At 45.6% G+C, this 17,212-nt stretch overlaps 1 protein-coding gene across 3 annotated transcripts in view; it reads right to left on the reverse strand.

The window, feature by feature from the left end:
• Window positions 1–11,884: 11,884 nt before the first annotated feature.
• The window catches only part of RASSF8 (Ras association domain family member 8), an 82,782-nt gene continuing 77,454 nt past the window's right edge, over window positions 11,885–17,212 (reverse strand). For 2 of the 3 annotated variants that reach the window (XM_032688428.1, XM_032688430.1), the window contains one exon: window positions 11,885–16,222. In XM_032688428.1, the coding sequence (XP_032544319.1) occupies window positions 16,101–16,222 (122 nt within the window). In that variant the 3' untranslated portion in view covers window positions 11,885–16,100. The remainder of the gene's footprint in view (window positions 16,223–17,212) is intronic. The other variant, XM_032688431.1, reaches the window with a different exon arrangement.

Consider the following 17,212-nt stretch of genomic DNA (forward strand, 5'->3'; position numbering starts at 1 on the left):
TTAAGAAAAGCCTGACCTACCAGTTAAGCCATGTGAGTCCTATCCTGGAGCATAATGGGGCCTTGGAGTAGGTCCTAAGCCTGTGTTTTGGGGCTTGTTTAATTTTCACCCCTAGTCAGGGCAGACTGTCTGACATCCAGCAAGCCTGGGGACTGTGTGCAAGGTGTGTTTCAGCACCAGTAGATTCCTAGTCTGCCCTGCAACCTGGGTCTTGCCATGTGTTTCCTTTTCCCTTCCAACCTCAGCTCCTGGAGCCATGTGATCCCTGCCTTATTTGAGATGTTTCCTGCCCAATAGTTGCAGAAATGAATGTGGAAGTACAACCTCAGAGAAAACAACTACCAAAAATGCTGAATTACCCCTCCACAAAAAAAAAAAAAAATCGGATTTTTCTAGAGCTAGTTTCACTCAAGAAAGTCCGAATCTCCCCTGGTTCTACTGCAGGCTCGGAGCAGCTCACTGAGACGCAGCAGAGAGAAGCCAGTGGCTCACCTGCCGCCAGCAGCAGCTGCATGAGTCCTGGACACGTGTGGGGTGGATGTGAGCTGCCACTCTGGTTTCACTCCCTGCATCTTTCTGTGGCTACAGCATCTCAGTCTGCAGGGCTGTCAGTCTGTCACAAGCACTAAATTCATCACAGTCTCTATCACCGCTGCAGGGAGCTGCTCTGCCTCAGACCAGGCTGTTCTGCCTCACTGAACTCACAGTGCACCTGCTGCCTTTTCCTGGGATGCAAGCATTTCCCTTCCCGCCTGGCACTCCTCGGGCCCCAGAGGAGGCAGGTGATGCCTGGGACAGGTGGGAAAAGTTCTTTCTCCTGCCTCCCTAAAGGCCTGTTGGTTGTTGGTTTGGGTTGTTTTACTTTGTATTTTTAAAAGAGGTGGCCAAGTCACTCTCACGGCTGAGCAATTTCTAGACAACAACCTCAGGAAAAGAGCCAAGTATAAATATGGCAACTTCTTCCTCAGCAGAAAATTGCCTCCCTGAGCATGTTTGGAGTAATACCTGCCCCACAGAGCCAGCTGAGCTGACAGACACTGAAGTGGATTCTGTTCTCACTGCACTTTACCCACAAGGTTGCCAAGGCTCCAGCCCTGCGGTGGGTGGCAGGCAGGCCCACAGTTTTCTTACACATGATGTTGTTCGCAAAGGAGCCCATTTACGTGGGAGCAGCAGCCCCTCTGCATAGGCCTAATTATAGCGTTAAGAGCTCCAAACTTGGCTAGAGCCCACTGATTTGGCTTCAGGTTTGGATCCTGTGAGCAGTGACCCCGATCAGTATTTCTGTTGTACAGTGATCACAGCTTCCAGTAAAGCTCGTAAGACTGGGCCCTGGGTTCCAGCTGCAGGACCTGGAATATCAGTATCTCCATCAAATACATGTGGGAACAATCATAAACCACAAAGGGCAAACTCTGTAACAATAAAGCAGCCTGGTGATGCAGAAAAAAAAAAGCTTCTTTTCACAGAATCACAGGATGGATCAGGTTGGGAGGGACCACAGTGGCTCATCTGGTCCAACCTCCCTGCTCCAGCAGGGTCATCCCAGAGCACATGGCACAGGATTGTGTCCAGATGGTTCTGGAGTATTTCCAGTGAGGGAGACTCCACACCCTCTTCGGGCAGCAAGATCTCCAAATGTGTTTGCAGGACTGCCAGTCAGAGAAATGGAGCATCTCCTTTTAACGTGGAAGTTGAACTCTTTCATTCTGCAAGGGACTGAGAGGCTGAAAAGAACTAAAGATGAAAAATCTTTTCATGCTGTGCTTGAAATGAGAAGATATAGTCTTAAGCTGCGCTAGAGGAGGTTTAGGTTGGATATTAGGAAGAAGTTACTCACAAAAAAGGGTGATTAGCCATTGGAAGGGGGTGGCAAGGTGGTGGAGTCAGTGTCGCTGGAGATGTTTAAGGAATGACTGGATGTGGCATTTGGTACCACGGTCTGGTTGACACGGTGGTGTTCAGTCACAGGTTGGACTCCATGATCATAGAGGTCTTTTCCAACCTAAGTGACTCTCTGAAAAGGGAAGAGACTGTCCCACTGCGTTTGGTCTGGACGGCTGAAAAGCGCTCAGGCAGCACCGGCGCACCCTCCACACCCCAGGGCTCGCACAGAGGCGTCAGTGCGGGACAGCGCTCCTGGAAGGCACCTCGGGGTTGTGGGGGGGTCATAAGGGGCCGGTTTGCGGTTTTTATCCCCAGGAATCCTCTCCTTCCCTCCCCCCCCCCCCCCGTTTCCCTGTCCCCGCTCCCGCCTCGGTTGCAAAGTGCGCGCGCTCGCCCGCCCCTCAGGCCGCCGCCGTCCCGTCACGCGCGCGCCCGCGTGACCGCCGCGCACGCTGCCCGGCACGTGCGCGCGGGGCCGCGCCCGCCCCGGGCGGGACGGGGCGTGAATGGGCGGGGCCACCAGCGGCGGCTGCCGCCGCCATTGGTCGCTTCCCCCCCGCGGGGGCGGGGCCGCGCGCGGCGCCTCAGAGGGGGGAGAGGAGAAGGGGAGGGGGGAGTTCCTCCCCTCAGGAATGGCCGCCCGCGGACTGCGCGGGGGGTGAGACTCGAATCCGACAGTCACAGAGTCCATTAGGTTGAAAAAGACCTCTAAGATCACCGCGCCCACCCTGTGACCGAACACCCACCGCCGTGTCAACTAGACCGTGGTGCACCAAGTGCCGCGTCCGCTCTTTGCTTAAACACCTCCAGGGACGGTGACTCGACCGCCTCCCTGGGTAGCCCGTTCCAATGTCTAACCACTCTTTTTTTGTGAATATCTTCTTTCTCATGCCCAACCTAAACCTGCTCTGTCCCCTCCGAAAGGGTCGCCGGGGAGCTGGAAATCCCGGCGTTTAAGAGGTTTGCTCGATGCGTGTTGATGGGATATGATGCAGGTATGGACCAATTCTGTACAGAAAATAACAAAGACCAAGAGATTTACAGCCCTTGAGGGAATCAGCTGGAGGGATAATAAAATGTCATCGGGGAACACCTTAGCAGACTCTTTTTTCACTTAGATTCTTCTTAAATAGCAGTGTTGTTACTGTCATAGAATCGCAGAATGGTTTGGGATGGAAGGGACCTTCCAGTTCCAACCCCCTGCCATGGGCAGGACACCTTCCACTAGCCCAGGTTGCTCAGAGCCCCATCCAACCTGGCCTTGGACACTTCCAGGGATGGGGCAGCCACAGCTTCTCAGGCAACCTGTGCCAGGGCCTCCCCACCCTCCCAGGGAAGAATTTCTCCCTAATATCCAATCTATACCTACTGTCTGTCAGTTTGAAGCCATTCCCCCTTGTCCTGTCACTACCTGCCCTTGTAAATAGTCTCCATTTTTCTTGTAGGCTCTTGTAGGTCTATGGATATAGCAAAAGAAGGTCTGTAGGTGAAGGCAAGACCTTTTATTAGCAAAAAATAAAACCCAGAACTGGGAAAAATAGACTGGAAAACCAGACTAGCTTTGAAGCACCCCCAGCCTTTTCACAGCTGCACGAAAGGACCAGGAGTCCCCCTAGCTGAAACTGCTACATGTTTTATATGCCTGAACTTTTTTATTTAGGAGCTGCCAGTCATCCCTTACCCTACCTGTCACATACCCAGTCCTCCCACACGTGTTACAGACATACCTCCACAAGCCCAAGGCTGGAAGATCATGAATGGCATCCCATGGGCCCTCCTGCTTGCGCCAGGGAAAGGCATGGATACAGTCCCAGCAGCTCCTGCTGGTTTGTTTCCTACCACAGCCTAAGGGCTTGGGAGCAGCCATCGATCCCAGCCACACCATAACCCTGCTGCCGCTCACATGACACAGTCTGGACACAAGAGTCACCAGATTCCATGTGATTCCAGCCAGTTGCCTGGGACACAGACTCACCACAGCCTGTTGGACCAGGAGAGAGCCACATACAAATTAGTTAATATCTCCACCCTCCGGTTGCTCTGGGCTCAGATGATTATCACTGCTTTCTACTCAGAGCTCTGCCCTGGAGCCTTTCTCTGAGGGAGGTGCACAAATCAGTGTTTTTTCAAGGGCTGAACTAGATTTGCTCCCTTTATTTCAGAACTGTTGGCGGTGGCAGCGCTCACGTGGTGGCACCTCTTGGACAGCACAGCATGATTAGAAGAGATATCACAGTCACCTAAGAGGAGAAACCTAGGCTCCAGCCCTGCTTTGTAGCATATTTGTGCATTTTATGTTGTAAACCCACTGGAATAAAAACAGATCTTCACAGGAGCTGTGGTAGGAACTGGCACTCTGGTTTCCTCTTCCCCCAAGTGAAGATTCTAATCAAACAAGCTAAAGCTAAAAAGTGACTGCTTAATTATTCTGTGCAAACCAGAGAAACAGCACACACATCTCTGAGAGCAGCTTTTGGCACAAGGAGCAGGAGATGCAGACGGAGGTGAATATCCTTGGAGGAAGAATATTCATTCCCAATCACCTACTGTGAGATAAATGTTCCAGTTACCAAACTATGACTCAAAGGCAGGGCTGCTTCTTTTCCAGCTTCAGCTTTTTGTGTGAGGAGTGGTGCCCTCTGTTGTTGCAGGGAGAAGCTGCTGGGAGTCAGGGAACTGAAACCACAATGGGTTTGTTTTTTTCTGGTACTGATGACTCCTACAGATGCTTGGTTTGGACACACGCAGGCACTTTGCTGGGTCTGTCACGCTGAATGCACTCAATCAGGACTTCGTTTTCCAGAGCGAAGTCAGGAAGGAGATGTAGGGGAAAAAACTGTTTAATGACACTGCTTAAAAAAAATTATAAAGTGTGTAGAATAGGTAAAAACTCCTTATTACAGGTGCTACCAAGGTAACTGAAGAGTACAAGAACGTGTGTGGACAAGGGTCAGAGTTAAGGCTGCTTCAGCACCTCCTGATACCTGGGAGAAGAGGTGCCACCTTTGCTTAGCAAGCTGCCATCATGAGACAACACTGTGGGCGTTCACAGAAAAACACATCTGTGTGAACCTGGGCTGCACGTGTTCCTGCTCCTTGGCACACCAGAGAGCAGCTGTGTGTCTGCAGTTTGTTCAACAGAGCAGAGAAATAAGATTTGCAAAGGTATATCCATGTCTGCAAAACGTGAAGTGGCTTTGCAAAACACCTAATGCAACTGGTCATGGGGCTGATTCCAGTGTTGTAAATTACAAGGCAAGTACAGTTATTTAAAATGACCTTTGAGAGCAATCTGTGTGCCATGCCCCAGGAGCCATCCATGGGAAGCACACTCCCATCAGTGCCCTGCCAGGCCCTGAAGGTATTTCCAGGAGTCCAGCTGTTTGCTGTGATTGCTGAACATGCTGAGTCTGCAATAACTGCTTTTAAAAGTACACAGTAACGTCATGGAGTTACTCGAGTTTAGTAACCCCAGGACAGTACACTCATAGGGGTTGAGGGCAATTCAGCTGCCTGCCAAAGTCAGTGAGAAGGTACTGCACGACCCTTTAGTTTTCCTCAGGGATCACCTGTACCTTCAGCAACAAAGCTGCCTGGGCTGGGGCTTTAGTTCAGGGCTGACCCAGCATTTTCCCTAAGGGGTACAGTCAAATAACATGTTTGTACAAGCCTGTAAAGAGCCTGTAAAGAGAGGATCTCCTCCTTTCCCCGGAAGTTCCCCGATGCGTCTGTGTGGCAGTGCCTTCAAGATGCAAGCCCAACCCCTTGACTTGAAGGCACCTCCACCATGCAGGACAGTCTCAAGCTTCTGGCTGACAAGAGAAGCAATAAGCTCAGTACAGTCACCTGAACAAACTTTTAACCCCACAACAGCCACCCCAGAATTCTATCACTCAGGTGGAGTTCCTGTCAATAAAAAGCCTCGGTTACCTTTTCACCTTCTGGTTTTAATCAGACAAGGAGGCAGGGAAATGCAGTGAGCCTATCTCTTGTGCATCACAAAGAGCATGTATTTCTATAGCCAAAATGAGACAGAACAATGCCAGAAAGATTCCCTTATTCCTAGTTCAGGTTCTAGGAATACTTTAAGTCTTGAAGGTGAAAGACTGATGGAGGTAACCCAAGTCGTGATGATCTGCACTACAAGAAAACACAAACCTGACACTTTAGCATAGAATGGCTTGTTATAATTGTTGTTAACTTTGACTGATACTTCTCAAGGCTACTGAGCCTCATTTTGTGGCTGCCCACAGCACCTGAAACTTGTGCTTATCCTGTATGGTTGCACACTGGGGGCAGGCCAAGTCCATCCTACCAAAGGAGATGTGTATTCCTAGAAGTAGGTGGCTCCTGCTGTACAGTTCCTCAGGTGACAGACAAAGGTAGCAGCAAGAACTTTATTGAGAAGGACTTGAGATAAGATGCAGCAGGACTGATTATTCATTGCCTTGTCAAATGCCAGCAGCTGCACTAATTACTACTGAAACAAGTTCAGATGGCAACATCTTTAAATGATCTTTCATGCAGCACAGCTGAGTCTCTGTACTAAGCCATGCTTGAAGGGTGTTCATTCTGTGCAGGACTCCAGAGTAAGTGCAGCTGAAGTGTGAGGTTAATTCAATTTATTTGGAGCACGTAAGAAACGCTTTGGAATCAGGAAACAACCAAAAAAAGGCACCTTCCTACAATTCTAACTCTGGTGCCCTTTATCTCTTCAGCCCCTAATACCAAAGGGCACTTGGATATCTACAGAAAACTGTGACATGGGAACCTGTCGCCGTGCATTAGTGGTTACATGCACCTTGTTAGAATATCATCAGACCTGTGGGAACACTGGAACATTTAGCATCACCAAGCAAATCTCTGCCTGTTTAGTGAACCATTTCTATCAATTAGGCACAACACATTCCCAAAACAGCACTTTTAAAAGGATTTAGGCTGCCTCTAGTAACAGCATAACAGCTTTGCAAAAAGAGAATTGAAAAAAAGTTGAAATGAGGTTTTATTCCTTTACTTGCCTTTCCTTTTTACCGGTTTAGAAAAAGAAATCTACTTAAAGCTAAACAAAAATTCACCTTCAGAAACTCCCGGCTTCCCTCTGCATGCCTGCATCTTCCTCTCCTTGCCAGGTAAAACTAATTCAGAGTGACTTCTTGTCATCCTCTTGATAGGATATAAAAATACACTTCATGCAGCAGTATCTGGATGGCACAGCCAAGTTCAGGACCACATTGTTCTAAGGACTACTTTTGCCAAACAAATAGGAAATGAGATGCTGCTCCCCACAGGGCCTTCCGTATATACAGACAAAGTCAAAGGGGATGAGGCAGTATTATCTCAAGCTTACAGCTGAGGGACTCCAATCCAGAGGGATTATAGTAGCTTGCCCAAGGTCACACACAGGAGATCTGTGGCAGAGCTGGGAAATGAAACAAGAGCTTCCCAGGCACAGGTAAATATTCCAGGCATGGGATAATCCCTAAAATGGAATGTTTCGACCCCCATCTGTGCAGGTTTCCGAAAGCTTCCAGGCCTGCACAGAAACTGCAGGAACTGCATCATTTGGGTGTCAGCTACACACACACACATACTGGGACTGGGACATGGTTCTTTGTTAGTAGCACTGTGTCCTTTCTGAAAGAACCTACTCAAGGACAGAATGTTGGGTGTCTCACGCAACTCTCTATCACGTGCTGTGTGTTCCTAGAAAACCTGCTTCTCGTGGCGCTGTGTGGCCGCTGCGTGTGCTGCTGCTGCTCTCTCGTGTGGGCCTGCTGGGAACTGCAGTGCTGGCACAGCCGAGGGGACAAATTTATCAGGAGCCCTGCATTCCAGCAAACCTTTCAGGGCAGCTGAGTTGCCTTTCTCATGTACTGTGTCACTGTCTGCTCCGTGCTCGTTTGCTCCATGACACCAGCTACACGACAATGGAGAATCCAGGTCATAGTCTTGGCAATCCCGCTGCACATTTGCCAGGTCAAGGGAACATTAAGACAACTTTGTAGCAACAAAGTGTAGTTAAAGGTCACCTGGTGCTCTCGGGTTTCTCTTCAGCTTGCCAGAAGGGCCAGTTCTACCTCACTGACCAAAGTTCACCTCAGGTTGACTGTGATTGCTAAAGCCAAATCATCTTTTCTGGGCACATAACATTCCATGAACAGCAGTTTGGTACACCTGATAAAAGGGATATGCTATTGCAAGTTGTGACAGGTAGCAATTTAGGAGAAGCTCCATAGGCAACCATGGAGAAATTCCAGTTATTCCCCATTTAAAGGCTGGCCTGAATTTCATTTTAGCAATAGCTCCTGATGGTACCCTGTGATACCACGTCACCAGCTTCAAAGCTGGATGACTCACTGTCCATCACACTAGTAGTGAAAGGGACTTTAGGGTAAATATGAATGAGGTTCAAGGTGTTTCACTTGGTCTACATCTCACTTCCCTCCTCCCACCACCCTCCCCTTCTTGTTTTGTTTTAACCAGAAGCCCTCCTTTTTAAAATACCTAGGCAGGTAATTATTTCCACTCATATGTGTTGCATTGGATAAGGTTTGTTTTAAGTAGACTTTCCAGAATTGCAAATGAATATCCTGAGTTGGAAGGGACCCACAAGGATCACTGAGTCCAACTCCTGGCCCTGCACAGGACGGCCCAACAATCCCACCACATGCCTGAGGGCGTTGTTCAAATGCTTCTTGAACTCTGGCAGGTTTGAGGCTGTGCCCACTGCCCTGGGGAGCCTGTTCAATGCCCAACCACCCTCTGGGGGAAGAACCTTTTCCTAATATCCAGCCCAAACCCCTGACCCAGCTCCAGCTGTTCCCTTGGGTCCTGTCACTGGTCAGCAGAAAGAAGAGATCAGTCCCCTTGTGAGGAAGTAGAGGAAGTCCAGTTGGAGCTCTTCTGAATATTTTTCTCCAAACTTTTGCTCATTAAAAAAAAAAAATAACAGAAAACATTTCTTCCCTACAACTTGACCCAGGATGGAATATTAGATCTTCTATACTGCATTTTGTCACTAAGTCTTCCAATTACTTACTGCTTTCCTCCTTTTGCAGAGGGATAGAACAAGACAAAGTATGTAGCTGAAACAAGAAGCACAAAATATGCAAAAATGATGGAGAGAAAGGGAAAACTATAGCCTGAACAGTAGCATCATTCTGTCTTTTTCAGGAACAAAACTTACTTAACCTGTGCAGATCACCGCAAATACTGGAGATAAACATCAAACCTCCAGCTCCCACAGCCAAAAACCCGGTCTGGTGTAGCTGTATTTTACCTCTGTCAGCTTCTAGATAACTGAACAGAAGTGTGATGGTACCATGATGACACTCTCTCACTGCCAGAGACAGCAGAGATCCCTGCAGCCTTTCCACAGCCAGGGATTCAGATCTGAAAAGCCTCCAGAAATCAAACTTCAGTTTGCACATGGGATGAACGTCTGTCCTAGGAAGGAGTCAGTGCAGAGCAAATACACATTCACAGAGGAGAAACTCCAGGGCTGTCTGTATGACAAAGAGGTTTCCTGCCCAGGGGAGGCACAGACAGACCCACCAGAAGTGACACAAGGACACTGGCAGTGCCTAAGCTGATCAGAAAAGTGGTGAGGTTGCTCAGTTAAGTTTATTATCCCCACAGTTCTTTGTTGCACTGCCACATGCCAAAGAGGTTTTTTCCAAGTCAACCCCTGGACAGTCGCTCATGTTTAACATATCAAACACTGCTGACAGGGTTTGCTGACCTGACAGCACGCGGAACAGGGAGCTCACTGCAAAGGATGGAAAAAAGTACACTGCGTACCCACCTGGAAAAGTGGAACAGAACAGACCAGTTGAGACTACCTCCTTCCAATATTTCTGGAGAAAGTTAATGATGAAGCAGTGGCTGACCTAGAAAATACTCATTAACACTAGCTACAATACCAAAGGTAGCAAATATATCATTTTCAATAAAGGCAGTAATGAGGACTGTTGCTCATTGTGCCCTACTTCAGACACGAGACATCTTAGTTGAAACAATCATTAAAAATTGGGATTATAAAGAAATACCACCTAGCTGACACAGATGTGACAGGCAGAAGAATTCAGTACAGCTTCTGAACGAAATGGACCATTAATCTGCTCTGGTTTTGCAATCATTAGTGGCCCAGTTACACTGAGCTAGTTAGTGCTGCAGCAGCCACATACAAATACACCACTTTGTTCTTTGAAGGCAAAGCAAAAGATCAGAACCATCAGCTGTAGCCCTGGCTCTGCTGAGCACGCTGGGAAACCTTAGGTACCACAAAACCCAGCCAGCTGACTTGCACAGGGGCAGAAAAGGGCACCTTTCAGGAGCAGAGGGCCCCCACAACTTACACGGCCCTGACAACATGAGTGCCACGTGCTAGGGTTCCAGTGGAGTTCATGACATTGTCTTATCACCAGTCAACAGTGTTAGCTCATTGCTCCTCACCTCTAATGAGATTAGGCTCCAGTTAGCTTAGGAAAATCCATTTGTTGGGATATCAGACTAAGGACTGCATTTGGATGGCTTAAATCACAAGTCTCAAGCTGTAGCAAGTTCCCTGCCTTGATTAACTCAAATGATCTCAAGCAATCTTTGCACCCCCTCAGGTCCTCAGCACAATTAACTACACATGAATCAGGCCTGCAGTTCCTTTTTCAAAGCTTAATTTCTTTCTGCTCCCTGAAGGATCAAGGCACCCTGCATTTGTTGTGTGAAGATTCTGAGCATTCAATTCCCTTCCCTGATCACCTCCAAGCAAACCTCTACCCCTTTGCTTTAAGTTAAGTTACACTTCTTGAGAGTTGCTGGCCAATTCTATCTGTTTAGGGTTAATATTAATCCTAGAAGCAGTTCCTCAGCTCAAAACAAGATGCTCTACTCTCTTGTAGTGCCTGGGGTTTATCTGATTAAGATTACAGCACGTGCACGCTTACGGCAGAGGGCCTGTCTGCCACAGAGGCCCCACACCCAACCAGCTATGTATCCCACACCAAGTAAGCTGCCATTTAGGATTGTTCAGTGTCCTAATGCTCGACACACAGCCCTTTCTGAAGATGTCTGAGCTGCAGACACACCCAGCTTTACCTTGGCCCTGCTTTCAGGCCCAGTGTTCTCTGACAGAGTCCCAGCAGCTGTACCGTGAGACGTGCGCGAGATGAACGGTGCAACTCCAGCAAACCACGAACTGGAAAGATCCACAGTTTCAGAGGGGAATTTATTGTATGGGAGCATATCCAATATCTTTTTTTGTCAACCATTCATGAGAATAATAAAAAATAGAAGCTTTTTAAATGACAAAAAATATAGTTACATATAATACAGATTTTCATCTTGCATTGAAGCAGAGCAGTAATAAAACGCTCACTCGTGTTTTCACAGTTAGTTTGCGTTGCTTCTCTAGGTTAAAGCGCCAGCAACCCAAATCTTCCAGTCAGAACCCCTAGTTAGTTGTTTCACAGGATGGTCATGAGGGTGAACACTCTGCATTCTGATACCCTTTACAAGTAGAGCAGGCACACTCCATCCATGGCAGAACTACTAAAATTTTCAGAGGTACCAGCTATGCTTGAGGCATCCTTGCTGCAACTGCAAGACTTTTGTATCAGAACATGTTTTTAGGCCCCAGTCAGAAACTAGATCACCCAAGAATGTGCTTAAATCTCCTTTGGTTCAAAGGGCTCTCAGTTGATCCTTTGTGACCACCTTGTTCTGCCCTCACAAGCACCATGAAGCACTAACCAGTGCTTGATCACATGTGTAAAGTGCTTGCAGGACCACAAAGGATTTAACATTCTTCAGCACTCCATTTACTTGAGACCTAAAGGCATTCACTGCATGCATACATTTATGTAGATACTACACACACTTACCCCCAACCTCCCCCCAGTATTATTGCAATAATTCTTTGCTGGTATAACAGCTTATATATACCAAGTTTCACTTATTTAGTTTTCTATAAACATAGAAAAAAACACCTGAAGAGAGCTAGAACAGCTTTCAATCAGTCACTATATTGGCATTGAAAGCTTTATTTTGAAAACTTTAAGCAGCAATACTGAATAAATAGACAGAATGATTGTTTTGTCATCTCCATACAACCGATGGCCTTCATCCAAAACATTAAAATACTGTAGCAAATAGAATAAACATGCACATTTCAATGTTCTAAAAAAAAAAAAAAAAAAAAAAAAGAGGTGTAATATAAAAGTAACACTTTGACACTTATTTTAATACAGACCATTAGAGACTATTTTCTGAAAAAAATATCTGAATACAGTTTTGTTATTTACATGGATCATTAAGGCCCAATTCACTCAAGTTAATGCACATCAGGAATTTATATGCTTCAAGGTAACTCGCTAAAAATTACTGGATCAATTCTTTTTTTTTGATCATACTCATATGATCCCAGTTCACTAAAATAATGCAATACTCTTCACGCTAAAAACAAGGCAATTGCTGCCCCAAGAGGAGATTTTTATTTCACTAAAGGATCTTTTCCCTCTTACCTCACACACTTGCATATTGCTAATGCTAGTAGGGGTAGTTCTTTTCTTCAAGAACTTCCTCCCAACTTGCAAAGGTTCAAGAAAAGCAAGTAATCTCAAAGCTAACATACCATTTCCAGAAGCAATTCAGGCACTTGGGAACCTAAGTCCCACTAAAAGATCCTGGGAGGTGTGTTCCTAGCTGACTTTTCAGAGTGGGACTTGGGTTTCTCCTTGCTCGGGCATTCGGATTGTTCACCTTAGCCTTAAACTACTGGCTTTTCAAATGGTCACCCCCCCTTTTCCCCTAACAACATAGCATCTCCAGCAAAAATAACCTGTATCCTCATGGATGAGAGAGAAAACACAGTTCATTTCCACTAGTAATAAATTACAGGAGTTCTCCATATAAATTCCCCGTGCACTGGAAAATAGTGCTTTGTGTGTTCAACTATTTAACGCAAGCAAAAAAAACCCCATTTTTATCATGCTGCCCAGTAAATAATATGGCACTTGTTAAAATCAGTATGTGTTGCTTCCTTTCTGCTAATGCCCCGTAAGTAGGTTTGGAACATTTCTGAAAATGAATTTTTTCTACAGTTGTAAAGAAAGAGTGAGGTTCTGCAGTTGATCAGAAGCAAAATTCTAAATGCTGTAGTGTGAGGAATTTTTCTAACTGTTACACATTGCTCAATTCACATTTAATGCAAGGGCATGCCATTTCTTTTTGGTTTATTTACAGAGAGGGTGAAAATGCTACAGAACTTCAGCCTGGGTGAAATTCAAGAAGCAAGAAGAGTACGGTGGGGGCAGGGGAATTTGTCAAGTGTCTCACAAATGGCAGGTCTGGATACCAAAGTGTCTCCTTGATCACAAGAGTGGCTGAAGCTGTGAACGTTTTTCAGATCACCTTGACATGTGCCAAAGCCCTGACAGGGAGGGTTCACTCAGGGATGGTGCAGTGGCCACTCCTGAGCCAGCTCCAGGCTGGCCCCTCTGTCAAACAGCTGCTGCAGTCAGCAAGTGCTACTCTTTTAACTTAAATGGCAAATTCCTCCTTTGATTCTATTACAAAGCCGTAGTTAAAGCCCTCCAAAGCTGCTCTTACCATTCCTTTTAATCCTTTTCTTCCTCCCTCCATCCTAAAGAATAACTTGGCAGAGAAAGAGAGCAGTTGTTATGATGCAAGAGCCCAATTCAGCTCCAACTGACATCTGTGGGAGATGGACTGGTCACAAAGTATGACAGAAACATTAGCTGGGGTAAGTATGCTGATCTGCCTTAAAAATACTTCATCTCAGGACAAGACTGTTTCCCCCCACCCCCATGCAGCATAATTTGGGCCAGACTTTGCAAGGTGCTGAGTGCCTCAGTTCTCTAACATCAAGAGGTGCTGAAGATGCAAGATATCCACTGGAGAGGGCCATTTCACTTCTGTAAATTGAACCCAGAATGTAAGGCATATATGCTCAAGTACCTTGGACAGATATTGTCCCCAAACTATGTATATTTTACACTTTTTTTTTAATATATAGATATATATATATATGTACACACATTCTTTCTTTTTTGTTTAATACAAAGTTACGGGCACAGTAAACATGAGCACAGAACTGTGATAAACTAACAATAAAATCTGTGAGCACTGCAAAGATTCCTCAGGTAGGAACATATAATTTTCCAGTTTGCTCACAAGGGAAGATGGAAGATTAAAAAAAAAAAAGTCCTGATGATAAGTTAAACACTAAAAATTCAGAGTCCATTTGGAAAGGTCCTTTATATATTCACAGCCTTATCTGTTGCTGTTAGTCTAAATACAGCAGCATTTTTAGAATATATGATGCCATTAATAAGTGGAAAGGGAAAAAGATGCAATAAACACTCAAGAATCCTTCATCTTCTACTATATCTTTTAAAACTTCCATTGTCAGGAAGCTCCTTTTTTTAAAAAGGAGACTTAAATTAACATTTATCTGCACATTAGTAAATCAACACGAGAGGATGCTAGGAATTAAGTATTTTTCTGTGGCAAAAAGCTTGGAGTTTCCTACTAGTGGTAAAATCCTGACCCTACTAAAGCCATCAGGAGCTCTGTCATTTTGCCACTAAGCCCAAGTTTTCAGTACTAAGTGAGAGCACGATGTTCGCCTCTCGTGCCAAGGGGATCTCCAAGGTGGGGATGGTGCTATGAGTTGCTGTTAGAACAGAAAATCCAAACACAACTAGGGAAGGCCCATCCCTTCTCTAACTCATCCATGAGGCCAACCTCCAATGTTTACAGTGTCTCACTGATGGCAGTCACTTTCTCCACAAACCTGGTGTCCACTTCAGCAATCTAACATCAAGGTCTATAAACAAAAAATTACCTGGTATTGTCTTAATTTTCTGCGGGGAAACCACTCTGTTTAATCCTTGCTCAGCTTTGATTGCATTAGGGCAACACCAAGATACAAAAATGTTCTCTTTTCACATGTTTTGCAAAAAATGACCACCAAATGTGTGAATTTCCTGCTTGTGAGCTTTACATTCTGCAAGTGACTGAGCAGCAACATGTCTTTCAGAGGGGCTAAACTCGAGCGAAATCCTGGCCCCACTCACTTCAGTGAAAGCTCTGCTATTGACTTCAAGGGACTCTGCCAGGTTTCTTCCCTCCACAAAACTTGAGTGAATTCTGGAAGGCTGGAAGAGGATGCCCATTTGGTTTGTGTCTTTCTTCTCCTCCAACAGCAAGATTTACCTCAAAACAAGAACACTGTAATGGCTAGTGGAAAAAATAAAATACAAAATCACACACAGTGAAAAGCCTCCTACTCTCTTTTGGTAAGATATATGAAGACAACTTCTTACATTGTTCTTTTCTCAAAAGGCATATACAATGTGGCAAAATATTTCAAATATACATTCTATGTAATAAAATATCATCTAACTAGTGCATCCTCAATTATATGCTGGAAATATTTTTACCAAGCCAAGGTTTAAAATCCATACATCTTTTGAATACTAGGTGCTTCATTCAAAGGCAGATTCAACAGCAAGTAAAACCCACAAGCTCACTTTTCAAGCCTTAAAAGGTAGCAATGGATGGAACATGACATATTATGACCCACAACAGAAATGAACAAAGTTAGTGGTGAGAAACCACTGTAATGGTTCAGCACCCCACAGAACTCTGCATTGCAGGTTGCTGTACTTGATCAAATGGGGGTGTTTGCACACACAAATTAAAGTCACCTTGTCAGACTGACGCACAGCCATACGTGATTATTAACAAGTTAAAAATAAAAATATAAAAGGTCAACATTCACAGGTCCATTGATTAAAGGGAATAAATTAAACCTCAGGGAAGTTGCATACACGGTTTCCTTCACCCTCAGTGTTCCATTTATGCCTATACAAGCGACAATACTTTCCCAAACACTTCTGAAGTGGCAAAAACAACGAAGGTTTCTGCACTCTAGCTGTGTTGACAGCAAGGTCATCCTTGCCAATTAGGAATCGAGACAGCTCCTGTCTCTTTAGCATCAGTGCACAGGGTATGGCTCCGAGTGGTGTGTTGGAGGAAGAAGAAAAAAAAAAAACCACAAAAACACGGTGGCTTAACAAAAAACCCAAAATAAAACAAGAAAAAACTTCTTCCATTCATCATTGGCAGAATAAAATAAAGTGTATCTTGTCCAGGGTACCTTGATAGGTCCTCTCCAGAAGAGGTATGTACTGTCATACATAAATGCCCTCCGGGTTAAAACCAGACGACAGGGGATTCTGTAGGATCCGAAGGTTGCTGGGGAGTTGCCTCGAGGAGCCGGGGCGCTTCAGTGACCCAGACTGAAATGTTGGCTCTGAACAGGAAAGAAGGCAGTTAGAAAAGTCATCATCAGGGGGAACATCCATAAAACACTTCCCCTCTTCCTGCTTAGTGTGATAAGAAAAAAAAACTAACACCACACATAACAAACAATTGAAATGCCTGGGTAGGAAGGGATGAGATATAAGGTGTATATACGAGTATAATACTTCCTACTCATTTCAAAACAGGAATATCTGCTAGAAATAGCTATCCATAACAACTACTCTCCTGTGAAAAACATGCATCCATTTATATAGTAATGCGCAGGAAGGGATTGTACCTGTACATAACTCAAAGCTTCAGCTTCCTGCCCACTCAAAAGAGACAGTTCACACAAGTTCACACTGACATTTTAAGGCCTGGTTGTCTTTTGCTCCTTCCCTCCAGCCCCCCTTATGCTCCCAGTGCCTTTTGGTTGGAAAGTCTTCCAAAAGGAGAACAGAACCAGCTAAGGAGAATGATGAGGCAAACAGCCCCCTTGAAAGCAGAGTATTTTCAAAGCACACAGCTGTGCTTGTGCCACAGCTCTGACACACATTCTGTGTTTCCGTCCAGGAAAATGTGAATCCAGCTGTGGGCACGTGCAGGTTGCCGTGATCTCACTGGGTGCACAGTCAATTTGCACATGCCGTAACAGCCATCTGTGCAGGGCTTCTGGATGGCTGGCAGCCCAGCTGGATTAGCTCCTATTCCCGTGTGGCTGCTGTCTGGGATTTCTGGAGATCCAGACACATTCCTTTTCCTACTCTGACAAGACCAGAAGGGGAAGAATCCAGATGAGCAGCAGTTTTAGAAGTGCAATGATGTTGTATGCCAGCTTTACATGCCCACAGCCACTCTTGAAAGCCACTGGCTTAATGGGCTGCTGATGGGACAAACACATGCCCAGACACAGTGGGGGAGAAGCTATCCACACACTGCTGTTTATTTATAGCCTGCTGAATCCTTGGAAGGAAAAGGAATATCCGACAACGTGCTTTGT

The sequence above is a fragment of the Chiroxiphia lanceolata genome, chromosome 5 (genome assembly GCF_009829145.1).
Source record: "Chiroxiphia lanceolata isolate bChiLan1 chromosome 5, bChiLan1.pri, whole genome shotgun sequence".
Lineage (NCBI taxonomy): Eukaryota > Metazoa > Chordata > Aves > Passeriformes > Pipridae > Chiroxiphia > Chiroxiphia lanceolata.